Below are 27486 nucleotides of genomic sequence, written 5' to 3' on the forward strand. Positions count from 1 at the left end.
TTGAGATATCAGCTGATGTACGAAGGGCTATATAAATACATTTGATTTGATTTGAACATAGCTGTGTGACCATGATATTCCTAGGGAACAACTGTGTGACCATGTTATTCCTAGGGAACAACTGTGTGACCATGTTATTCCTGGTGAACTTACCTGTGGCGGATTGAAAATATATAAAAGCCAGGCTAGAGAGTGTCCTGGACAGATAAAGATCATCTCTGTTCCGGAAGAGAACCCACAGAAGTTTTTTGACACTGGTGTGGATATTTCCTTATCACATCATTCCTTCAAGGTTACCGCAACTATGGTGGATCATGCGTAACCAGACTGGAAAACTACGGTTCTGATTGGCTTGGCTCAGTAGTGTGAAAACTACGGTTCTGATTGGCTTGGCTCAGTAGTGTGAAAACTACGGTTCTGATTGGCTCGGCTCAGTAGTGTGAAAACTACGGTTCTGATTGGCTTGGCTCAGTAATGTGAAAACTACGGTTCTGCTTGGCTTGGCTCAGTAATGTGAAAACTACGGTTCTGATTGGCTTGGCTCAGTAATGTGAAAACTACGGTTCTGCTTGGCTCGGCTCAGTAGTGTGAAAACTACGGTTCTGCTTGGCTTGGCTCAGTAATGTGAAAACTACGGTTCTGCTTGGCTCGGCTCAGTAGTGTGAAAACTACGGTTCTGATTGGCTTGGCTCAGTAGTGTGAAAACTACGGTTCTGATTGGCTTGGCTCAGTAGTGTGAAAACTACGGTTCTGCTTGGCTCAGTAGTGTGAAAACTACGGTTCTGCTTGGCTCAGTAATGTGAAAACTACGGTTCTGATTGGCTTGGCTCAGTAGTGTGAAAACTACGGTTCTGCTTGGCTTGGCTCAGTAGTGTGAAAACTACGGTTCTGATTGGCTTGGCTCAGTAATGTGAAAACTACGGTTCTGATTGGCTTGGCTCAGTAGTGTGAAAACTACGGTTCTGCTTGGCTCAGTAGTGTGAAAACTACGGTTCTGCTTGGCTTGGCTCAGTAGTGTGAAAACTACGGTTCTGATTGGCTTGGCTCAGTAATGTGAAAACTACGGTTCTGCTTGGCTCGGCTCAGTAGTGTGAAAACTACGGTTCTGCTTGGCTCGGCTCAGTAGTGTGAAAACTACGGTTCTGATTGGCTTGGCTCAGTAGTGTGAAAACTACGGTTCTGCTTGGCTCGGCTCAGTAGTGTGAAAACTACGGTTCTGATTGGCTCGGCTCAGTAATGTGAAAACTACGGTTCTGCTTGGCTCGGCTCAGTAGTGTGAAAACTACGGTTCTGATTGGCTTGGCTCAGTAGTGTGAAAACTACGGTTCTGATTGGCTTGGCTCAGTAATGTGAAAACTACGGTTCTGCTTGGCTTGGCTCAGTAGTGTGAAAACTACGGTTCTGCTTGGCTTGGCTCAGTAGTGTGAAAACTACGGTTCTGCTTGGCTCAGTAGTGTGAAAACTACGGTTCTGCTTGGCTCAGTAGTGTAAAAACTACGGTTCTGATTGGCTTGGCTCAGTAGTGTGAAAACTACGGTTCTGATTGGCTCGGCTCAGTAGTGTGAAAACTACGGTTCTGATTGGCTTGGCTCAGTAGTGTGAAAACTACGGTTCTGATTGGCTCGGCTCAGTAGTGTGAAAACTACGGTTCTGATTGGCTTGGCTCAGTAGTGTAACAAGGACATAATATTGAACACAAATCATAGAAAAGTGTTGAGTCACCATGACCATCAGTCTACTGTAACTGACCTCCTATACTTATACTGTACCATCTGGCCACATATTTTCAGTTCACAAACCACACTGGTCAAAGTTGGATTTGAAATTGGTAGACACATTGATATATGGATTTAATTTTATACACAGATAAAGATACAACATGTACGTACACTGAGTGTACAAAACATTATGAACACCTGCTCTTTCCATGACGTAGAATGACCAGTTGAATCCAGGTGAAAGCTATGATACCTTATTGATGTCACCTGTTAAATCCACTTCAATCAGTGTAGATGAAGGGGAGGAGTCAGGTTCTAGAAAGATTTTTAAGCCTTAAGACAATTGAGACATAGTATGTGTGTTATTCAAAGGGTGAATGGGCAAGACTAAATATTTAAGTGCCTTTGAATGGTGTATGGTAGAAGGTGCCAGGTGCACCTGGTTTGAGTCAAGAACTGCAATGAACTTTCGACACCTTGTAGAGTCCATGCCCTGACGAATTGAGGGGGGCGGGGGATGCAACTCAACGTTAGTATGGTGTTCCCAATGTTTGGTATACTCAGTGTACGTAGCTCATAGTAATAATGATCTTACAAAACACTTGTGACAGATTATTGTCTTCATAAGTATGTCATGCAGTTGAAGGATCTATGTAGTATATAATCATTTCAAAGTAAAGGAATGGAAAATATAACAAAAACATACATACATCTGTACATACGTCAACAGAAGGTAGTAACAATGTGAACTGACATATTTACATTTCTCGTTTGTTTAGACATAGAATAAATAAGAGATATAAACATACCTGGAACAGACTCAAAGTTGACGTAATATGAAACTGATCCCTGTTCTTGGTTTGTCTGTGGTTTGTCTGTCTGCCTAATAATAACCTGGTTAGATTCATCCTAAAACAGAGGGAGGCCCCTCTACTACAGTAAATACAGTATTGTATTGTTCTAGGACGGAGGCCCCTCTACTACAGTAAATACAGTATTGTATTGTCCTAGGAGGGAGGCCCCTCTACTACAGTCAATACAGTACTGTATTGCCATAGGAGGCAGGCCCCTCTACTACAGTAAATACAGTATTATATTGTCCAAGGAAGGAAATACAGTATTGTATTTTCCTGAGAGGGAGGCCGCTCTACAACAGTCAGTCAAATACTATATTGTCCTAGGAGGCAACCCTCTCTACTACAGTGAATACAGTATTATATTGTCCTAGGAAGGAAGGCCCCTCTACTACAATAAATACAGTATTATATTGTCCTGGGAGAGAGACCCCTCTACTACAGTAAATACTGTATTATATTGTCTTAGGTGGGAGACACATCTACTACAGTAATACAGTATTATATTGTCCCAGGAGGGAGGCCCTAGAACTAAAGTAAATACAGTATTATATTATCCTAGGAGGGAGGCCCCTCTTACAGAAAATACTGTATCATATTGTCCTAGGAGGGGGCCCTAGCCTGGTCACAGATCTGTTTGTATTGTCTTGTGCCAACTCCTATGGTCAGTTGGCAAGACAGCCCAAACAGATCTAGGACCTGGCTAGGGACGCCACTCTCTCTACTATATATTACATTGCTGCTACAACAATACAGGCACTTTGTTTGGCTGTGAGTGACTTGGATCTAGCCTGGTCCCAGATCTGTTTGGTCTGCCTTGCCATGACAATGACCATAGATGTTGGCATAGCAGCACAATCAGATCTGAGACCAGGCTAATTTGGATCCTGATATCAACGGAATGATAGTTTCACCATAATACACTAAGGATTATTTTTGTTACTTTTTTAAAACTTTACTTTATTTAGTAAATATTTTCTTAACTCTATTTTTTATTTTTTTTTCACGGTAAGGTTGTAATCTGTTGTACTTGGCGCCTGTGTCAATTTTTTTTTGATTTGATTTGATTTGATGCTCTCATTCTACAGTGGGGAGAACAAGTATTTGATACACTGCCAATTTTGCAGGTTTTCCTACTTACAAAACATGTAGAGGTCTGTAATTTTTATCATAGGTACACTTCAACTGTGAGAGACGGAATCTAAAACAAAAATCCAGAAAATCACATTGTATGATTTTTAAGTAATTAATTTGCATTTTATTGCATGACATAAGTATTTGATCACCTACCAACCAGTAAGAATTCCGGCTCTCACAGACCTGTTAGTTTTTCTTTAAGAAGCCCTCCTGTTCTCCACTCATTACCTGTATTAACTGCACCTGTTTGAACTCGTTACCTGTATAAAAGACACCTGTCCACACACTCAATCAAACAGACTCCAACCTCTCCACAATGGCCAAGACCAGAGAGCTGTGTAAGGACATCAGGGATAAAATTGTAGACCTGCACAAGGCTGGGATGGGCTACAGGACAATAGGCAAGCAGCTTGGTGAGAAGGCAACAACTGTTGGCGCAATTATTAGAAAATGGAAGAAGTTCAAGATGACGGTCAATCACCCTCGGTCTGGGGCTCCATGCAAGATCTCACCTCGTGGGGCATCAATGATCATGAGGAAGGTGAGGGATTAGCCCAGAACTACACGGCAGGACCTGGTCAATGACCTGAAGAGAGCTGGGACCACAGTCTCAAAGTAAACCATTAGTAACACACTACGCCGTCATGGATTAAAATCCTGCAGTGCACGCAAGGTCCCCCTGCTCAAGCCAGCGCATGTCCAGGCCCGTCTGAAAATTGCCAATGACCATCTGGATGATCCAGAGGAGGAATGGGAGAAGGTCATGTGGTCTGATGAGACAAAAATAGAGCTTTTTGGTCTAAACTCCACTCGCCGTGTTTGGAGGAAGAAGAAGGATGAGTACAACCCCAAGAACACCATCCCAACCGTGAAGCCTGGACGTGGAAACATCATTCTTTGGGGATGCTTTTCTGCAAAGGGGACAGGACGACTGCACCGTATTGAGGGGAGGATGGATGGGGCCATGTATCGCGAGATCTTGGCCAACAACCTCCTTCCCTCAGTAAAAGCATTGAAGATGGGTCGTGGGTGGGTCTTCCAGCATGACAACAACCCGAAACACACAGCCAGGGCAACTAAGGAGTGGCTCCGTAAGAAGCATCTCAAGGTCCTGGAGTGGCCTAGCCAGTCTCCAGACCTGAACCCAATAGAAAATCTTTGGAGGGAGCTGAAAGTCCGTATTGCCCAGCGACAGCCCCGAAACCTGAAGGATCTGGAGAAGATCTGTATGGAGGAGTGGGCCAAAATCCCTGCTGCAGTGTGTGCAAACCTGGTCAAGAACTACAGGAAACGTATGATCTCTGTAATTGCAAACAAAGGCTTCTGTACCAAATATTAAGTTCTGCTTTTCGGATGTATCAAATACTTATGTCATGCAATAAAATGCAAATTAATTACTTAAAAATCATACAATGTGATTTTCTGGATTTTTGTTTAAGATTCCGCCTCTCACAGTTGAAGTGTACCTATGATAAAAAATTACAGACCTCTACATGCTTTGTAAGTAGGAAAACCTGCAAAATTGGCAGTGTATCAAATACTTGTTCTCCCCACTGTATATTTAAACAATAGAAGTCATTTTAGGCCTACTAAAGTATGCTAAATTTATCTTAGAAATGTAATCTGCATTGTTACTGTGCTTAAGACCTGAACATGTGATTATGCTTTGTTTCCTATATAGATACTGTAGTATTAAAATATTTGGTATTTTGTCTTTTTTGTTCTGTATCACTTTTCTCAAGTACATCTCTGTCGGAGCCTTTACAATTATAGGATAGATATCGTACATGCATTCATCATAATCTCTTACACAATTTATAAATACTAATGATCGTACTGTTCCTCTGACATACTTTAAATAAATATATTATACAATTTTAATCAATTTAAATGGAATGGTCGTACACTGGTGTGTGCTGTTGCAAAAAGTTATATTTGTAGTTTCCTTTGTTGTGTGGTCTGCGTTCGATCAATTCCTTTATTTATTTTATACGCTGTGTTATTACTTGTGCGTGCACTTGACACCATATATCCAAGATATGGTCATCACTGCATATTAGCAATGTGATATCTTTATTTTCAAATATTTATCATGTTATTTACAGAAGTTAATTCATTGTTGTGCACCTCAGTGTGTCTCGCGGCCAATGTGTGAAGAGTCACGTTTCCTTGTGTTTATGAGTTATACACATGACACTCAGATATAAGGGTGGTGTTGCACTTCTAACAAGTACTACATATCTGTATGAAATATAATCACATAACAGCTCATTGTTGAAGCCTTGGCCTGTTAACTTAATTCTCTCTCTCTCTCTCTCTCTCTCTCTCTCTCTCTCTCTCTCTCTCTCTCTCTCTCTCTCTCTCTCTCTCTCTCTCTCTCTCTCTCTCTCTCTCTCTCTCTCTCTCTCTCTCTCTCTCTCTCTCTCTCTCTCTCTCCCTCTCCCTCTCCCTCTCCCTCTCCCTCTCCCTCTCCCTCTCCCTCTCCCTCTCATATCATTTATTCAGATACCTCTCTAGGCCTGATGTTACTGCATCGTTGAGTGTTTCTTCTCTCTTCCCCAGCCTTTCACAAGTCACCATTGTTCTTTCTTTCTTTCTGTTCTTGAAACTTGAGTTGATGAATTCTGAATTCCACCTCAAGCATGCATTTAGAATCCATTTAGTTGATTTACTGAAGTTTATCCATAATGCTTTCACTCTTCTGACTGTTCTCGAAGGATTGCTCTCAGAGTTGTAATATCCCTGTCATCCTGTGTTTGTTCTTCTTCCAAGAAACGTCCTTTCCAGTTCTCTTTCTCTCTCTCTGCATAGCCGTAGTGAGCTTTGTACGTTAGGCATGCAGTCCATTCCTCCTGTTCTCTTGCATGGGGTGAAGTGACTAGCCGTGAAGGGAATCACATTCCTACTATAATTGTACAATTCTGTTTAGACAGAAACAGAGATGTAGAGACAGTAGCCTCAAATGAATCAATGTACAGTACGTTTATATTCCATGCTGTTTAGGTCTGTATTTCATGTGTCACTCACGTTTTTCCTCTCGTTCAATAACAACCTCCTCGGTGAGAGGGTGAGGAGACAGAAGGGGCAGACAGACAGGTGATATTTCATAGGGTCCTTCCTTCCCGGCCATAACACAGCTGTCCTTGTTTCCATGTTGTGGTCAGTGCGGGCTGTACGATGGTCAGGTGTGTGTGTGTGTGTGTGTGTGTGTGTGTGTGTGTGTGTGTGTGTGTGTGTGTGTGTGTGTGTGTGTGTGTGTGTGTGTGTGTGTGTGTGTGTGTGTGTGTGTGTGTGTGTGTGTGTGTGTGTGTGTGTGTGTGTGTGACAGACAGACAGACAGACAGACAGACAGACAGACAGACAGACAGTACAAGCTGTTCTCGGTGGTGTGCGTGTATTTTGTGCTTGTGTCTTCTCTATATAGCTACATGTGTGTATATACAGTACCAGTCAATGTTTGGACACACCTACTCATTCAAGGCTTTTCTTTATTTTTACTATTTTATACATTGTAGAATAATAGTGAAGACATCAAAACTATGAAATAACACATATAGAATCTTGTAGTAACCAAAAAAGTGTTACAAAAATGTTGATTCTTCAAAGTAGCCACCCTTTGCCTTGATGACAGCTTTGCACATTCTTGAAATTCTCTCAACCAGCTTCATGAGGTAGTCACGTGGAATGCATTTCAATTAACAGGTGTGCCTTGTTAAAAGTTAATTTGTGGAATTTCTTTCCTTCTTAATGCGTTTGAGCCAATTAGTTGTGTTGTGACAAGGTGGGGTTGGTATACAGAAGACAGCCCTATTTGGTAAAAGACCAAGTCCATATTATGGCAAGAACAGCACAAATAAGCAAAGAGAAACGACAGTCCATCATTACTTTAAGACATGAAGGTCAGTCAATGCGGAAAATTTCAAGAACTTTGAAAGTTTCTTCAAGTGCAGTCACAAAAACAATCAAGAACTATGATGAAACTGGCTCTCATGAGGACCGCCACAGGAAAGGAAGACCCAGAGTTACCTCTGCTGCAGAGTATACGTTCATTGGAGTTACCAGCCTCAGAAATTGCAGCACAAATAAATGCTTCACAGTGTTCAAGTAACAGACGCATCTCAACATCAACTGTTCAGAGCATACTGTGTGAATCAGGCCTTCATGGTCGAATTGCTGCAAAGAAACCACTGCTAAAAGACACCAATAAGAAGAAGACTTGCTTGGGCCAAGAAGCACAAGCAATGGACATTAGACCGGTGGAAAGCTGTCCTTTGGTCTGATGAGTCCAAATTTGAGATTTTTGGTTCCAACCGCCGTGTCTTTGTGAGATCTACCGTGAAGCATGGAGGAGGAGGTGTGATGGTGTGGGGGTGCTTTGCTGGTGACACTGTCTGTGATTTATTTAGAATTCAAGGCTCACTTAACCAGCATGGCTACCACAGCATTCTGTAGTGATATACGCCATCCCATCTGGTTTGCGCTTAGTGTGACTATCATTTGTTTTTCAATAGGACAATGACCCAACACACCTCAAGGCTGTGTATGGGCTATTTTACCAAGAAGGAGAGTGATGGAATGCTGCTTCAGATGACCTGGCTGCTTCAGATGACATGGCACAATCACCCAACCAATTGAGATGGTTTGGGATGAGTTGGACCGCAGAGTGAAGAAAAAGCAGCCAACAAGTGCTCAGCATATGTGGGAACTCCCTCAAGACTGTTTGAAAAGCATTCCAGGTGAAGCTGGTTGAGAGCATGCCAAAAGTGTGCAAGCTTTCATCAAGGCAAAGGGTGGCTACTTTGAAGAATCTCAAATATAAAATATATTTGAGATAACCCTTTTTTTGGTTACTACATGATTCCATATGTGTTATTTCATAGTTCTGATGTCTTCACTATTATTCTACAATGTAGAAAATAGCAAAGAAAAACCCTTGAATGCGTAGGTGTGTCCAAACTTTTGACTGGTACTGTACGTGTGTGTGTCAGTAGAGGCTGTCCTTGGTGGTGGAGGTGTGTGTGGTGGTGGAGGTGTGTGTGGTGGTGGAGTCGTCAGGTATGGAGCCCCTGCGGGAGGCTCTGTGTCTGCAGCGTAGGAGGGCCTGCAGCTCCCTGGACACAGAGCTGCTGAAGAAGGTGTAGATCCAGGGGTTGGTACATGAATTCAGACTGGCCAGCAGCATCAGGATGGTGAACGCCACGCCTACATAGAGAGAGAGGACACATGACGCAAAGACACACCCACACACGGCAAGACAAAGGCATATACTGTACAGAGCCTGTAGAAAGTCTACAGTTGAACTGTTTTCACATGTTGTTGCGCCACAAAGTGGGATTGAAACAGATGTAATTCTGATTGTTTGTCATTAATCTACACAAAATACTCCATAATGTCAAAGTGCAAAGAAAACTCAACACATTTTTACAAATTAATAGAAATTAAAGAACTAAAATATAGTCATTGCATAAGTCATTTTAGAGAATTTGGCAGTACATCCAACCGGCCTCACAACCGCAGATCACGCGTAACCATGGCAGTCCAGGTCCTCCACATCTGATTTCTTCACTTGTGAGATTGCCGGGTGGTGGGGGGGGGGGGGGGTGCTGAGGAGTATTTCTGTCTGTAATAAAGCCCTTTTGTATGGAAAAACTCATTCTGATTGGCTGTGCCCGACTCCCAAGTGGGTGGTTCTATGCCCTCCATGTCCACTCATAGCTGCGCCCCTGCCAAGTCCATAGATTAGGGCCTAATGAATACATGTCAATTACATGTCAATTGACTGATGTCCTGTAACTCTGCAAAATCTTTGAAATTGATGCATGTTGCGTTTCTAGTTTTCTTCAGTGTAGTTCAGAAGTAACATGTGGCTTAACAAATCACATAAGTTAAATGGACTCACTCTGTGTGAAATAATAGGGATTGACATGATTTTTGAATGAATACTCCTTCCTCTGTCCCCCATACATACAACATCTGTTAGGTCCCTCAGTCAAGCACTGAATTTCAAGCACAGATTCAACTACAAAGACCAGGGAGCTTTTCGAAAGGCTCATAAAGGGACGTGATTGGTAGATGGGTAGCAATAACAAATCAGACATTGAATATATCTCCAGTCGGCTGCTGCAATAGCCCATCCGTGAAAAGGATCGACGAGGTTGTGCCACTTGGGACACCGCAATAGAGAGGTAAAGGTCATGAATCCCCTACTTCTCTTTGGGAACAACAGAGAAAAATGTATATATAATAGTACCAGTATTCAGTACGGAAACTAACTGTTCACGATTCCCCAGTTTTTGGCACTATTACACGTCCTGTAAATTTCCTTCTGGAACAAAAACCTTGAAACTTTACCTATTTAATTTGTCCACTTCTAACTTCTGATATTCAGTTTTTATGTTGGACAATCTGCGCTGGCCTCCTCCCTCTCTCGCTCTCTAGGACACTCTGCACTGGCCTCCTCCCTCTCTAGGACACTCTGCACTGGCCTCCTCCCTCTCTAGGACAGTCTGCACTGGCCTCCTCCATCTCTGCACTGACCTCCTCTGCCTCTAGGACACTGCACTGACCTCCTCCCTCTCTGCACTGACCTCCTCCCTCTCTAGGACACTGTACTGACCTCCTCCCTCTCTGCACTGACCTCCTCCCTCTCTAGGACACTCTGCACTGACCTCCTCTGCCTCTAGGACACTGCACTGACCTCCTCCCTCTCTGCACTGACCTCCTCTGCCTCTAGGACACTGCACTGACCTCCTCCATCTCTAGGACACTATGCACTGACCTCCTCCCTCTCTGCACTGACCTCCTCCCTCTCTGCACTGACCTCCTCCCTCTCTGCACTGACCTCCTCTGCCTCTAGGACACTGCACTGACCTCCTCCCTCTCTGCACTGACCTCCTCTGCCTCTAGGACACTGCACTGACCTCCTCCCTCTCTGCACTGACCTCCTCCGCCTCTAGGACACTGCACTGACCTCCTCCATCTCTGCACTGACCTCCTCCCTCTCTGCACTGACCTCCTCCCTCTCTAGGACACTGCACTGACCTCCTCCCTCTCTGCACTGACCTCCTCCCTCTCTGCACTGACCTCCTCCCTCTCTAGGACACTGCACTGACCTCCTCCCTCTCTAGGACACTGCACTGACCTCCTCCCTCTCTGCACTGACCTCCTCCGCCTCTAGGACACTATGCACTGACCTCCTCCCTCTCTGCACTGACCTCCTCTGCCTCTAGGACACAAATGTGAACACCTGTAAGGGGTGTGCAAGCAGCAGGGGATGAAAACAGGTCATTTACTGACACTGAGGTGTGTTCTGTGTTCTGTGCTTCAGATGAGAAAAGAAAAAAGAAAGCCAGCGTTTAGAAGTTGGAAGGCAGCTGTACTGTTAGTAATGACTTGGCTTATTGATTTGCTCTGCTTTGCTTTACCATGCACTGCCAGCTTAACTGGGACAACAACATAGGCTTTCTCTCCAACACTTGACAGAGTGCTAGTTGAGTTATGTTACGGTGGTGTTACATAAATTATAGTTTTAAATCAGAGGAAGTGCTCATAGTAATGGATGCAATGGGATAAATGGACAGGTATAACCAAACACTTGGTTTTCATGCGTTAGATATATTATTATGAGACATCCTCCCACCAACCTCCACTGTTCTGGATATGAAGAGAAGATAATATTTATTTTGACCTCAATGACTAAAATATTATATTCACCATAGATTTATTCCCAAAATTAAACTTAGATTTCGACTTGGGGTCTAGAGGTTGAAAGGAATCAAATTCACTCTGTATGGAAATCTAAGGCAAACTCCAGGGTGTTTTTGGACATACAGAGGAGCTCCGTGTGCTCAGTGTGCTCCGTGTGCTCCGTGTGCTCCGTGTGCTCCGTGTGCTCCGTGTGCTCAGTGTGCTCCGTGTGCTCAGTGTGTGTTTCTGTGTGTGTGCGTGTTTATGTGTAGGGCTGTTACGGTGACCACATTATCGACACACCGGCGGTCATGACCTCAGTCAAATTCGGCACTCTATTGTCCCTCTAATCATTCTGACATCAATACAAACGTAATGGAAAATCAAATCAAACACTTAATACGACAACCATGAGACGGCCTATAGGGAGGAGGTCAGAGAACTGGCAGTGTGGTGCCATGACAACAACCTCTCCCTCAATGTGAGCAAGACCAAGGAGCTGATCGGGGACTACAGGAAAAGGTGGGCCGAACAGGCCGCCATTAACATCGACGGGGATATAGTGGAGCGGGTCGAGAGTTTCAAGTTCCTTGATGTTCACATCACCAACGAACTATCACTGTCCAAACATACCAAGACAGTCGTGAAGAGGGCACGACAAAACCTTTTCCCCCTCAGGAGACTGAAAAGATTTGGCATGGGTCCCCAGATCCTCAAAAGGTTCTACAGATGCATTATCGAGAGCATCCTGACTGGTTGCATCACCGCCTGGTATGGCAACTGCTCGGCATCTGACCGTAAGGCGCTACAGAGGGTAGTGCTAACGGCCCAGTACATCACCAAGCCAAGCTTCCTGCCATCCAGGACCTATATAATAGGTGGTGTCAGAGGAAAGCAAATTAGATTGTCAGAGACTTTTCTCTGCTAAAGCACGGCACGCGGTACCAGAGCGCCAAGTCTAGGACCAAAAGGCTCCTCAGCAGCTTCTACCCCCAAGCCATTAGACTGCTGAACAATTCATAAAAATCGCCACTGGACAATTTCTATTGACCACCCCCGCTTCTTGTACACTGCTGCTACTCGCTGTTTGTTTGTTACCTATGCATAGTCGGTGCTTGCCTACGGAGCTGTGGTGCTTGCCTACGGAGCTGTGAGGGGAACGGCACCTCAGTACCTCCAGGCTCTGATCAGGCCCTACACCCAAACAAGGGCACTGCGTTCATCCACCTCTGGCCTGCTCGCCTCCCTACCACTGAGGAAGTACAGTTCCCGCTCAGCCCAGTCAAAACTGTTCGCTGCTCTGGCCCCCCAATGGTGGAACAAACTCCCTCACGACGCCAGGACAGCGGAGTCAATCACCACCTTCCGGAGACACCTGAAACCCCACCTCTTTAAGGAATACCTAGGATAGGATAAAGTAATCCTTCCCCCCCCCCCCCCCCCCCCCCCCTTAAAAGATTTAGATGCACTATTGTAAAGTGGCTGTTCCACTGGATGTCATAAGGTGAATGCACCAATTTGTAAGTCGCTCTGGATAAGAGCGTCTGCTAAATGACTTAAATGTAAATGTAAATGTAGTCACTTCGCCCCCACCTACATGTACAGATTACCTCAACTAGCCTGTACCCCTGCACACTGACTCGGTACCGGGGCCCCCTGTATATAGACTCGTTATTGTTATTCTTATTGTGTTACTTTTTATTTTAGCCTACTTAGCCTACTAATATTTTCTTATTTTTGAACTGCACTGTTGGTTAAGGGCTTGTAAGTAAGCATTTCACAGTAAAGTCTACACTTGTATTTGGCGCATGTGGCAAATAAAGTTTGATTTGATTTAATGAGAGCCCATGAGCTAATGTTGCGCATCATTTCTTTAGGCTATTCATTTGCGTGAGAAAACAGAGTTTTGAAGGCCTCTATTAAAAAGAGGAGGATCCCATTCGCTTTTTATAGGCTAGGCCGACTATATTTATTTCTCAACTCTCCTAATATTAAGCACGTTGCTTTGCTTTACAACAGGAGTATAGCCTACCTGGCTGGCATAAAAATGAACCACGGGAAAAGTGTCCTCCATTCGCTATTTAAGTGCATAGATGACATGTATTTTTTCCCCTGCCCGTTCCGAGACAGGTGCATGATAATGGTCCATTCTAATTTCACACATATATTATTTAGTATATGTAAAGACAAGATTAAATCAAGAATAGTCTGATCGGTGAAAATATTTGCCTATCACTTGTGAATGATGCCCAGCTTGTGTGCAGTACGGCAAGAAACAGAGCATGCCTTTTTTAGAATAAAAAAAAATCATAGTCGCACACCTCATGTAGCCTTGCCCATAGGCCTATATGTTTTAATAAGGTCAGTATCACACCTCATGTAGTCCAGCCCATAGGCCTCTATGTTTTAATAAGGTCAGTATCACACCTCATGTAGCCTAGCCCATAGGCCTATATGTTTTAATAAGGTTAGTATCACACCTCATGTAGCCTAGCCCATAGGCCTATATGTTTTAATAAGGTCAGTTTCACACCTCATGTAGTCCAGCCCATAGGCCTATATGTTTTAATAAGGTCAGTATCACACCTCATGTAGTCCAGCCCATAGGCCTATATGTTTTAATAAGGTCAGTATCACACCTCATGTAGCCTAGCCCATAGGCCTATATGTTTTAATAAGGTCAGTATCACACCTCATGTAGTCTATCCCATAGGCCTATATGTTTTAATAAGGTCAGTATCACACCTCATGTAGCCTAGCCCATAGACCTATATGTTTTGATAAGGTTTGTATCACAACTAAAGTGGCCAAATAACTTCTTAAAATTAAGCACAATTATCCGCTTTACAACCGGTGTAGAGCCTAACTGGTATACGTAGGCGGCGTGAGTTTCTAGTTTGGGGAAGAAAATACACCATAAAAATACACCTTTATGTTAAGGATCAGACCCTTTTTTTCAATTTTCGCCTAAAATGACATACCCAAATCTAACTGCCTGTAGCTCAGGCCTTGAAAAAAGGATATGCATTTTCTTGGCATCATTTGAAAGGGAACACTTTGAAGTTTGTGGAAATGTGAAAGGAATGTAGGAGAATATAACACATTAGATCTGGTAAAAGATAATACAAAGAAAAAAATAACATTTTTTTGTATTTTTTTTGTACCATCATTGTTGAAATACAAGAGAAAGGGAATAATGTATTATTCCAGCCCAGGTGCAATTTAGATTTTGGCCACTAGATGGCAGCAGTCTATGTGCAAAGTTTTAGACTGATCCAATGAACCATTGTATTTATGTTCAAAGTTTTGTATCAAGACTGCCCAAATGTGCCTAATTTGTTAATTAAGAACTTTTCATGTTCAAAACTGTGCACTCTCATCAAACAATAGCATGGTATTCTTTCACTGTAATAGCTACTGTAAATTGGACAGTGCAGTTAGATTAACAAGAATTAAAGCTTTCTGCCAATATCAGATATGTCTATATCCTGGGAAATGTTCTTGTTACTTACAACCTCATGCTAATCGCATTAGCCTACTTTAGCTAAACTGTCCCGCAGGGGACCCACCGATCCTGAAGAAGTTTTTTAATTAAGCATTACATGCATTTGTGATCACTTTTAAGAATGGTGTTTTCCCACTAATTGATTGAATTTTGGAACATTCGCCCTTATTGCCGTGTGCATATTGCTGCTCTTATAATGTGAAGAAATAGCTTAATAGTTTATCAACATTTTAAGCTAAACCTTCTGATCTGTTGCATCAGCCCCACAACTGTCCCAGAGTGTTTGGAATATTTATTTCTCACACAGAAGGACAAGTTGACCAATAGATTAGGTCGATTTTTTTACTATAGGGAATTGTAGATTGACATAGGCTAGTGCTTTTGCTGTTCATCAGGCCTACTCACCTGTTGGCTGACAAAATAAAGAGTGGGCAGTGAGAAAGACCCAATCACGTGACGGGCATTGGCCAATAATAATTGAGATATCTGAGAGAGCCATGTGAGTGAAAGGTGCTTCAGAGCACGCAGCCGGTAGAAGGGAATTATAATTATTATATTCAGCCCAGGGCACAACGGCCACTGTCCGCAAAAGGCATGGATTAGGGGGCATTACAGCCACACAAGGGGGATGCCACCGGGAAATTCGAGGCATTATCAAGTGCTTGTCAAATTGTGAATGAGAGACTGATGAAGTGTGTGCAGCCTGCGTAAGAAACAGAGCAGAGCTCATGCCTTTCATGCGACTTTTATCAAATCATAATTTGAAATGCAGCCTTAGAATGTACAAAAAATCTAAACATATAGCCCAACCTTTGAATCACAACTAAAGTTGCATAAATAACTCTAAGTTAACTTCTCTGATCTACGGATACCGGATGCGGGTTTAAATTCGACAACATACGGTGATCGCCACAAATAGTCATATTAAACATTCCTGAAAATACAAGTGTCTCACATGCTTCAAAAGCCTAGAATCTTGCTAATCCAACTACGTTGTCAGATTTAAAAAAGGATTTACTGCGAAAGAATACGATGCGATTATCTGAGCACAGAGTCCCATACCAAAATACTTTTTCAACCAGCACAGGCGTAACAATCACAGATTGCAATGAAATAAATCATTTACCTTTGAAGATCTTGCTCTGTTTGCAATCCCAAGGCTCATTGTTACACAATGAATGGTATTTTGTTCGGTTAAATCCATTTTTATAGCCTAACACGAAACATTTTGTGAACGCTTATCTCGTTGAATTTCGTGTCATTCAATTTTCGACGAAACATTCGACGTAAATACACAGACTAAACCTGACTTTATCCAGTCATATTTGGTTTCCTTGCAATCAATTGTTTGTTTGTAACACAACCAAACTTGATGGGTCATTTCGCGGGACGTATTGACCCAAAGAAACCGTATTGTGCACCAATTATATGACCGCTGTTTCGTTGATTGACTGTATTTTAACCCAATGACCACTGATCGTCTTGAAATCTAGCTGGGTAGATAGCCAATGAGCAGAGGTAAACGGCAATATGTAATGTTTGTGTTTTGGAAGACCAACCCATGTAGTAAACTCCGGCGTAAAGACCGTCATTCGCCATTGAAGATTCATACTGGAAGGAGCCATACTCATTACGCACAGCACTGTTTCAGTAACACGCATCTTCAGATGTTTATATATCGAACATCATGGCGAATAAGTCAGGGAAAGCTAAATCTAAGACTAGATATACGAATGTAGAAAAAATTATAGAGGAAATTGATCGTGAAAGTGAAACATATGCTTTTGGAAGATGACTCAGTTAGCGACCATGACTCAAATGGAAGCATATTTTTTGAACGGAGAGGACATTGTTTTGGACTGGTAAGTTCTTCTCATGCTAATGCGGTGTTTGATATTAATAATATAAAAGATTATTTGTGATTGTTTTTACATTTTATTTGTAATATATTCCCCCTCTATATTTCTGTCACCCACACACAGGAAAAAGGTTCCAAATAAATGACATTATTACGTGTTCCACCACCCATGTTATTTACATTATTAAATGTCCATGTGGGCTCTGTTATGTCGGTAAAACCACCCGCTCTCTCAAACAGAGAATTAGTGAACATAAAAGTTCAATCAGGAGAAACGACAGGGATTATCCAGTCGCTGTACATTTCAATGACATGAAGCATGACATTTCCACCTTTAGATTTTGTGGCATAGAGAAAGTTAAGATATCAGACAGGGGAGGTGATATTAATAATACTCTGAGTAAAAGAGAATGTTTTTGGATTTTCACCCTCCAGACATTGTTTCCAAAAGGACTTAATGATGAAATGCCTTTGTATGTTATGCTGTGAATTGGAACATGAAATGTGTGTCTCTTGTAGATTATTCTGACGTTTTTCATATGATGTACCCAATGACTAATGAACTTGCTATGTCCTCATTGAGATTATACAGAAGTGTTCAATACGCCTTATTTATACACTTTTGTAATATTTATGAAATGCACATTGTTATATTTGGTAGCACTTATTTATTTTCCTTTGCCTCCAACCCCCTTCGATGTGTAGAACGGATGTGGGTGGAGCCAGGTCTACATAAGGGTGCAACTTTCAAAAAATCCCAAAAGCTCTGACGAAGGCCGTGTGGCCGATACGTAAGCTTATTAAATATCGGTGATACTATCAAGAGCAGTGTGCGGTTTCCTTTTCCTTCATCTTGTTAAATTGATGCCATGCACCTGCAAATAAGATTGCTTAGATGTGCGAGTGCCTTTTTGAATTTGCAATATATAAAAATGTAATGAATGTAATACTTCCTCCAGCGGCATGCTTCCTCAACTCAGTCTACATATTATGGATTAGAGGGAGCATGGTCGAGATGCGTGTGTCTGCCGCCAACGTGTCCATCCCCAACGTGTCCATCCCCCTCTGAAGCTGGTTCATCCAGCTGGACCCCTGCTGTCTCTGGCTCCACACCTCCCGGGCCATCTAGAGGTAAACTGTTAATTTTTACTCTTGAGGGCTATATAAATTGATTTGATTTGATAGAGGACTGAGGGTCTTCCAAATATTGAAAGTGTGTAAATAGTTACCCATGTTATTTTGTAAATGTATATATATTTTTTCTTCATATTTTTCCCCCCAATATTTTCTCAATTTTTTTGGGGGGGTGTGTTAGAATATCATTTTGGTATTTTGTATATAGTTATTTGTTTCAAAATGTATACCTTCACCAATTTGGCCACTTGGGTACATTTGGGCTACTTGTGTGGGACACCTGGGTGACTTCATGATAAATGTCATGTAGCACACTCATTTTGGAAGTTATCATTCTGAAACTTTACACAAGTACTGTTGCCCTCTTATGTTTTTCACTGAAATTGTCCCCATATTCATATCTGAATGTTTGTTTTATCTTGTTCGTTTTAAAGATGATGATGCAACAATTAAAAAGAAAAAACGTATGGTTTTTTCATTGTATTATCTAAACCAGATCTATTGTGTTATATTCTCCTACATTCAATTCACATTTACACAAACTTCAGAGTGTTTTCTTTCAAATGGTACCAAGAATATGCATAGCCTTGCTCCTGGGCCTGAGCTAGAGGCAGTTAGATTTGGGTATGTCTTCAGGTGGAAATTGAAAGAAAGAAGGGGGGGGGGGGGGGGTAGCTGTAAGAGGTTTTAAGCATATAGGAGGACCTGTTTCTTTATTAATTTGTTAAATGCATGTGCACACTCCCTCAGAAATCGTTTGGAGAAAATATCCTTTCTATTTTATTCAGCTATGTTCAATTGTATTCTTCATACTATAAAATAATACAAAATAATGCCACGGAATTATAAGCAAATCTTGTCTGCTAAATGAACTAGTGTAGCCCACAGCCATATGGCATAGCCAGATCAGGGCCTAACATAAGGAAATCACGAAGTATGCTATTCTGTTCTTCTGAAATAGACTACATTTTATTCATATCATGTTTCTTTAGGCCTGTCTAAAATAAATAATGGATTTATTGTGATGGTGTAGGCTATATTAAATAGATTTTTTTAAATGTAGATGTTCCAAAGGTCTACATCAATGGCTATGCGTGGAAGCCAGGAGATGCTAAATGTGTTTATGTTAATTACCAGTCAATTACCGGGACACCGGCAATCATTTCCTTGACAATCACCGACTGACAAAATGTAATGACTGCCACAGCCCTTGTATGTGCGTTCGTGTGTGCTTCTTAGACCTCTTACCTTGATCTGGAGGGTTGGGGTCCCAGGCAGCCCAAAGCTGGACGATGAAGAAGGGGGACCAGCAGACTGTGTACACCAACACTATCACCAAAGTCATCCTCACCGTCTTAGACATGGCTTTGGAGATGGAGGGGGGCGTCAGGGACAGGGGGGGTGGGGGAGGGTACTCCAGGGAGGGGCGTGGAGAGGGGACATGCCGGGCGGAGGAGGGGAGCTCGAAGGAGGTGTAGGACTCATGGCAGTAGCAGCCGCCATTGTTAGGAGGCACTGAACCCCCACTACATCCACCAGAGGTGACTGGGCCATGGGAGCCATGTGATCTGGGAACTACAGCTGTACTGGAGCCCCTTCGGTCACTAAGACCAGGGTTGGAGGGGAGGGGGAGGTTATCTGGGGTGTTGCCGGGGTTTTGCTGCACTGCTGCTGCTGTGTGGTCATTGTGACAGCTGCTGCACTGTGGGCAGGGGGATGGGTAGCCATAGCAGTCTGATGGGGGCACAGCTGTAGACAGGGGGGAGAAGGGGGAGAGAGGGGTAAAGAGAGAGCTGGAGGGGTTGTTGTTCATAGTCTTTAGAAGCTGTCCTTCTCCTACTCCTCTTCCCCCTCCTCCTCCTCTCCCCCCTCTTCCCCCTTCGCCTCCACCCCCTCTCCCACCTTCTCCTCCTCCTCCTCTCCCCCCTTCTCCTCCACCTCCCCTCCCCACTCCTCCTCCTCTTCCCCCTCCTCCTCCTCCTCTCCCCCGCTCCCTTGTCATTCTACCGTCCTCCTTTTTGACTCTGTGGAAGCGGAAGATGACAGCGTTGTTCTTCTTGAGCTCTGCTGACACCATCCTCTCTGACTTCAGATAGATGTTGTTGTGAATCTCTCTGAAGATCCGGATCTGGAATGAGATAAAAAATGTATTTCTCCTCTCTCTTCATGTAGTGTTGTGGTGTCTCTCTTCATGTAGTGTTGTGGTGTCTCTCTTTATGTGGTGTTGTGGTGTCTCTCTTCATGTAGTGTTGTGGTGTCTCTCTTTATGTAGTGTTGTGGTGTCTCTCTTCATGTAGTGTTGTGGTGTCTCTCTTTATGTAGTGCTGTGGTGTCTCTCTTCATGTAGTGTTGTGGTGTCTCTCTTTATGTAGTGTTGTGGTGTCTCTCTTTATGTAGTGTTGTGGTGCCTCTCTCTTTATCTGGTGTTGTGGTGCCTCTCTCTTTATGTGGTGTTGTGGTGTCTCTCTTTATGTAGTGTTGTGGTGCCTCTCTTTATGTAGTGTTGTGGTGTCTCTCTTTATGTAGTGTTGTGGTGTCTCTCTTTATGTGGTGTTGTGGTGTCTCTCTTTATGTAGTGTTGTGGTGTCTCTCTTTATGTAGTGTTGTGGTGCCTCTCTCTTTATCTGGTGTTGTGGTGTCTCTCTTTATGTAGTGTTGTGGTGTCTCTCTTTATGTAGTGTTGTGGTGTCTCTCTTTATGTAGTGTCGTGGTGTCTCTCTTTCTGTAGTGTTGTGGTGTCTCTCTTTATGTAGTGTTGTGGTGCCTCTCTCTTTATGTAGTGTTGTGGTGTCTCTCTTTATGTGGTGTTGTGGTGTCTCTCTTTATGTAGTGTTGTGGTGCCTCTCTTTATGTAGTGTTGTGTTGTCTCTCTTTATGTAGTGTTGTGGAGTCTCTCTTTATGTAGTATTGTGATGTCTCTCTTGTCGTGATGGGTGTTTTGTCCTGTATTTGTATTTTTAATCCCAGCCCCCGCCCCCCGCAGGAGGCCTTCATTGTATATGACTGACTTGGCTAGTTAAATAAAGGTTAAATAAAATAAAAAGATAATCCATCCACCTGACAGGTGTGGCATATCAATAATCATCATTACACAGGTGCACCTTGTGCTGGGGACAATAAAAGGCCACTCTAATATTTACAGTTTTGTCACAGAACACAATGCCACAGATGTCTCAACTTTTGAGGGAGCATGCAATTGGCATGCTGACTGCAGGAATGTCCACCAGAGCTGTTGCCAGATAATTTAATGTCAATTTCTCTACCATAAGCCACCTCCAACGTCTTTTTAGAGAATTTGGTAGTACGTCCAACCGGCCTCACAAGCGCAGACCACGTGTAACCACGCCAGCCCAGGACCTCCACTTCAGGCTTCTTCACCTGCGGGATCATCTGAGACCAGTCACCCGGACAGCTGATGAAACTGAGGAGTATTTCTGTCTGTAATAAAGCCATTTGGGGAGAAAAACTCATTCTGATTGGCTGAGCCTGGCTCCCCAGTGGGTGGACCTGGCTCCCAAGTGAGTGGGCCTATGCCCTCCCAGACCCACCCATGGCTGCGCCCCTGCAAAGTCATGTGAAATCCATAGATTAAGGCCTAATGAAATTATTTAAATTGACAAATTTCCTTATATGAACTGTAACTCAGTAAAATCTTTTAAATTGTTGCATGTTCCATTTATATTTTTTATTCAGTATAGTTAAAACTAATAGAAAAAAATGTACATAGACAATAAAAAACTATTTTGGAACAGATTCCTAAACCCAATCATCCCAACACAGACACCAAACACGGACTTATTGTCCTTTTTAACTCAATTAAAAGTCCTAAATTCTGTTTCCAAAAAAAGCACATGACTCCAGCAGGCCAGGTCTGGGTCTTAGAACAATGTCCTGCCAAACCACGTTGAGAAGGACATCATTTGATCAGACCTGGGTTCAACTACTATTTGAAATAATTTCAAATACTGTAGCTGAGCTTGATTGTGCTTGATTGTGCTTGCCTGGAACAGTTTTACCTAATTTCTATCAACATGTTAAATGTGCAACCAGAGAGAAAAGAACTCTGGACCACCTATACTCCACACAGAGAGATGCACACAAAGCTCTCCCTCACCCTCCATTTGGCAAATCTGACCATAATTCTATCCTCCTGATTCTTGCTTACAAGCAAAAATTAAAGCAGAAAGCACCAGTGACTAGATCAGTAAAAAAAGTGGTCAGATGAAGCACATGCTACAGGATTGTTAGCACAGACTGGAATATGTTCCGGGATTCCTCCAATGGCATTGAGGAGTACACCACAGCTGTCATTGGCTTCATCAATAAGTGCATCGATGACGTCGTCCCCACAGTGACCGTACGTACATACCCCAACCAGAAACCATGGATTACAAGCAACATCCGCACTGAGCTAAAGGCTAGAGCTGCCGCTTTCAAGGAGCGGGACTCTAACCCGGAAGCTTATAAGAAATCCAGCTATGCCCTCCGATGAACCATCAAACAGGCAAAGCGTCAATACAGGAATAAGATCGATTCGTACTACACCGGCTCTGATGCTCGTCGGATGTGGCAGGGCCTGCAAACCATTACAGACTACAAAGGGAAGCACAGCCGAGAGCTGCCCAGTGACACGAGCCTACCGGACGAGCTAAACTACTTCTATGCTCGCTTCGAGGCAAATAACACTGAAACATGCATGAGAGCACCAGCTGTACTGGCAGACTGTGTGGTCACGCTCTCCACAGTGTGAGTAAGACCTTTAGACAGGTCAACATTCACAAGAGTGCAGGGTCAGACGGATTACCAGGACGTGTACTGAGAGCATGTGCTGACCAACTAGCAACTGTCTTCAGTGACATTTTCAACCTCTCCCTGTCTGAGTCTGTAATACCAACATGTTTTAAGCAGACCACCATAGTGCATGTGCGACAAAACCTATTCCCCCTCAGGAGACTGAAAAGATTTGGCATGGGTCCTCAGATCCTCAAAAGGTTCTACAGCTGCACTATCGATAGGATCCTGACTGGATGCATCACCGCCTGGTATGGCAACTGCTCGGCCTCCGACCGCAAGGCACTACACAGGGTAGTGCGAACTTCCCAGTACATCACTGGGGCCAAGCTTCCTGCCATCCAGGACCTCTATACCAGGCGGTGTCAGAGGAAGGCCCTGAAAATTGTCAAAGACTCCAGCCACCCTAGTCATAGACTGTTCTCTCTGCTACCACAGAGCAAGCGGTACCGGAGCGCCAAGTCTAGGTCCAAGAGGCTTCTAAACAGCTTCCACCCCCAAGCCATAAGACTCCTGAACATCTAGTCAAATGGCTACCCAGTTATTCACATTGCCGCCCCCCCCTTCACACCACTGCCACTCTCTGTTGTCATCTATGCATAGTCACTTTAATTAACTCTACCTACATCTACATACTACCTCAACTAACCGGTGCACGTGCACATTGACTCTGTACCGGCACCCCCCCCGTATCAATTATTATTTTTTACTGTTCCTCTTTAATTACTTGTTACTTTTATCTCTTATTTTTATCCGTATTTTTTTAAACTGCACTGTCGGTTAGGGGCATTTCACTGTAAGGTATACACCCTATTGTATTCAGGGCATTTCACTGTAAGGTATACACCCTATTGTATTCAGGGCATGTGACTAATAACATTTGATTTGATTTGAACATTGGAACCGATAGAATGGCAAACACACCGATCTGGGGAACTCCAGGCAGGTTAAATCAAACACACCGATCTGGGGAACTCCAGGCAGGTTAAATCAAACACACCGATCTGGGGAACTCCAGGCAGGTTAAATCAAACACACCGATCTGGGGAACTCCAGGCAGGTTAAATCAAACACACCGATCTGGGGAACTCCAGGCAGGTTAAATCAAACACACCGATCTGGGGAACTCCAGGCAGGTTAAATCAAACACACCGATCTGGGGAACTCCAGGCAGGTTAAATCAAACACACCGATCTGGGGAACTCCAGGCAGGTTAAATCAAACACACAAAGTATATGAAAGATTTCAAATAATATTTTTGAACCCAGTTCTGCACTTGATATGAAACACAAATTAATTCAATGTCCTTAATCTTTGACTGGGTTCCGGTTCATTTGTCTGATATTCTGGTTCCCTGTGGGGTACCTCACGATGGGTAGTGTCCTGACAGGCTGGCCACACAGCAGTGAGTCTACAGAGGGCTGTGTTAATTAGGCCATCGGAAACACGGGATGCTACATAACACCAGGCACTGAGCCTGTCCAGTCTGATCTGATAGAACTGACCCCCTGGAGCTTATTCAACAACGCCTGCCAAATACCGCTCCATCAAAACAGAACACCTTTTATTCATGCTTGACATCCTTCAGTTTTTGGATTCTGTGTATTTTATTGCCTCGGGGGTGGCAAGTAGCCTAGAGGACTCTTTTCCCTATGTAGTGCAGAGGAGGCTAGTGGGAGGAGCAGGCTCAATGTAAATGCTGAAATGAAATCAATGTTTCCATTTGTTTGATGTGTTTGGTACCATTCCATTGATTCCATTCCAGCCATTACAATGAGCCTGTCTTCCTATAGCTCCTCTCACCAGCCTCCTCTGATATAGTGCACTATTTAAGGAATAGAGTGCATTTTGGGAAAAAGCCATAGTTTAAGACGCGGGTGATAATAACATGGGAACTGAACTGGTAACAAGAGGGCTGCTGGTCTCTGGTCCCAGGTTGTGCCGTAGAACAAGGCACCCTTCAGGAGCACCGCGGCTGACGCTGCTCCTCTCAATGTGTGTCTGGGGGTCTTGGGAAAAAGGCAAAGGACTCATTTCTATTCTAGGTTTGTTCTGTCGTCACACTGTGTTGTGTCCTTGTTGTCGTACCTGGCAGACAGTGATGATTAAGGCTGTCAGTGTGTGTGTGTGTGTGTGTGTGTGTCTGTGTGTGTGTGTGTGTGTGTGTGCGTGCGTGCGTGCGTGCGTGCGAGCGTGCGTGCGTGTTTTTTCTTCAGTAGTAGACAGTACCTGGCAGACGGTGATGATCAGTGCTGGCAGTAAGAACACTGCTAGGGTCATCCAGGTGATGTAGGCCTTGAGCCCCCACTGCTCAGCGAAGTAACCCCAGCACTCAAACTCTCCTGGAGACACCTCTGACCGCGAGAAAATGAAGAACTGAGGGAGGAAGGACGGGACAGATTGAGGAGGGGGGAGAGAGAGAGGGAAGAGGGCGAGGGTGGGAGGATGGAGGGAGGGAGGAGGGAGTGGTGAGGGAGTCAAAACCAAACACATTTCTAACTAACAGAACAGGAGGCCATACTGTCTAGGAAACTTCCACTGAACTCATGATACTCATTGAATTTGACTGCAGGCTCTGGGGTCTGGGCAGAAGTGTCCCTTTGAGACTTTTACTTAACCTTTAGTCATGCTGAGACCAATGCCTCTTTCACAGATCAGCCCTGTATACCCATCTATCCACATAAACACCTCAATATACACTACACACATCAATATACACAACAATATACAGTACACATCAATATTCACATAAATACACAAAAAGCAAAACACAATGAGCCAGCATGTCATCTATCTGGTGCATACCTGAGGTAGCCTATACCGAGGTACAACCTGAGGTAGCCTATACTGAGGTACTACCTGAGGTAGCCTATACCGAGGTACTACCTGAGGTAGCCTATACCGAGGTGATACCTGAGGTAGCCTATACCGAGGTACTACCTGAGGTAGCCTATACCGAGGTACAACCTGAAGTAGCCTATACCGAGATACTACCTGAGGTAGCCTATACCGAGGTACAACCTGAGGTAGCCTATACCGAGGTACTACCTGAGGTAGCCTATACCGAGGTACAACCTGAGGTAGCCTATACTGAGGTACAACCTGAGGTAGCCTATACCGAGGTACAACCTGAGGTAGCCTATACCGAGGTACAACCTGAGGTAGCCTATAACGAGGTACAACCTGAGGTAGCCTATACCGAGATACTACCTGAGGTAGCCTATACCCGAGGTACTACCTGAGGTAGCCTATACCGAGGTACAACCTGAGGTAGCCTATACTGAGGTACTACCTGAGGTAGCCTATACCGAGGTACTACCTGAGGTAGCCAATATAGAGGTACTACCTATACTGAACAGCCGGACTAGTGTCCCTACCTCCGTCTTGTTCTGAGGGCACGGAGCTGCTGCCAAACCCTGAGCTCACCTGTGTGAATTGTTTGTTTGTTTAAAGTTATATTGCTCAATATCTCTCAATTTTGAAAGTGGATTTTACATTGCATGTGTGACCCTGTTCATCCTGATCACTGTAATATGCAAAAAAAATTACCATCACTACTAGAGGTTGTATGTAGTCAGTGAGTAAATCAACCACGACCACCTTCTCCCGTGAGTTTCTACTCTCTTTCAGAGATAAAGCTCACACTCTCCAAAACAGCAATGCCTTGCCTGATGGTTGTTTCACAAAGTCAACAAGGGAAACTAAGAAGAAACGAGGCTCAAGAGGTGCTGTCAGAAACAGACAGACTACAGGGGTGGGAAAGCCATCACCCGCTCCCAGTGATCACCCTGTCAAATGTGCGGTCACTAAATAATAATAACTCCAGAGAAGGCATTTCCACTGCTTCAGAGTCCAATGGCGGCAAGCAGTTCTTGTGCTGACAAGAACTCGGTAGTGAGTGTTGCAACTGAGGACAGATCATTTTTACACGCTACGAGCTTCAGCACTCGGGGGTCCCGTTTTGTGAGCTTGTGTGGCCTACCACTTCGTGTCTGAGCCGTTGTTGCTCCTAGATGTTTCCACTTCACAATAACAGCACTTACAGTTGACCGGAGCAGCTCTAGCAAAGCAGAAATTTGACAAATTGACTTGTTGGAAAGCATCCTATGACAGTGCCACGTTGAAACTCACTGAGCTCTTCAGTAAGGTCATTCTACTGGCTATGTTTGTCTATGGAGATTGCATGGCGGTGTGCTTGATTTTATACACCTGTCAGCAACACGTGTGGCAGAAATAGCCAAATTTATTTATTTGAAGGGGTGTCCACATACTTTTGTATATATAGTGTATGTGCCTGGACCTAACAATAAGGAAGCTGCTGACAGGATTACAGACTGTTTCAATGCTTCAATTTCACGATTGGCTGACCAGACAGCATTTGTGCTTGGGGATGTTAATACGCTCTCACCTCCCCACTCTGCAACAGTACGTCAGTTCTCCGACTCGCTCAACGCGCATTGTGGAACAGTGTTGTGGCAACGTAGATGACACATACAAGGCAGTGTGCAGAGCATCCATCAGGAAATCAGACCATAACGTTATCCATCTCCTATCGAGATACAGCCAGCCGGTGAAACGCAGAACATCTGTAGAGAAATCCATTCAGGCATGGAAAGAGGAGAGCAGGGAGGAGCTCAAGGACTGCTTTGATGTCACAGACTGTGGGGGGTTCTTTGACTGTTGTAGGGATCCCCATGAGTTGACAGACAGTATCACATCTTACATCCAGTTCTGTGAGGAGGCTGTCATTAACACAAAAACTGTCCGAGTATTTCCCCAAAACAAGCCCAGGGTGTCTAAGAA

General features: G+C 43.8%; 1 protein-coding gene across 1 annotated transcript in view; it reads right to left on the reverse strand.

Moving 5' to 3' along the window:
* Positions 1 to 8607: 8607 nt before the first annotated feature.
* Positions 8608 to 27486, reverse strand: part of LOC139557747 (vasopressin V2 receptor-like) — a 61851-nt gene continuing 42972 nt past the window's right edge. Inside the window, exons 5-8 of the mRNA XM_071372896.1 lie at positions 24913 to 25059; positions 19930 to 20020; positions 19141 to 19290; positions 8608 to 8911 (exon numbers count right to left, since the gene is read on the reverse strand). Of these exons, the coding sequence (XP_071228997.1) occupies positions 8694 to 8911; positions 19141 to 19290; positions 19930 to 20020; positions 24913 to 25059 (606 nt within the window). The 3' untranslated portion in view covers positions 8608 to 8693. The remainder of the gene's footprint in view (positions 8912 to 19140; positions 19291 to 19929; positions 20021 to 24912; positions 25060 to 27486) is intronic.

Source organism: Salvelinus alpinus, chromosome 28, assembly GCF_045679555.1.
Source record: "Salvelinus alpinus chromosome 28, SLU_Salpinus.1, whole genome shotgun sequence".
NCBI lineage: Eukaryota > Metazoa > Chordata > Actinopteri > Salmoniformes > Salmonidae > Salvelinus > Salvelinus alpinus.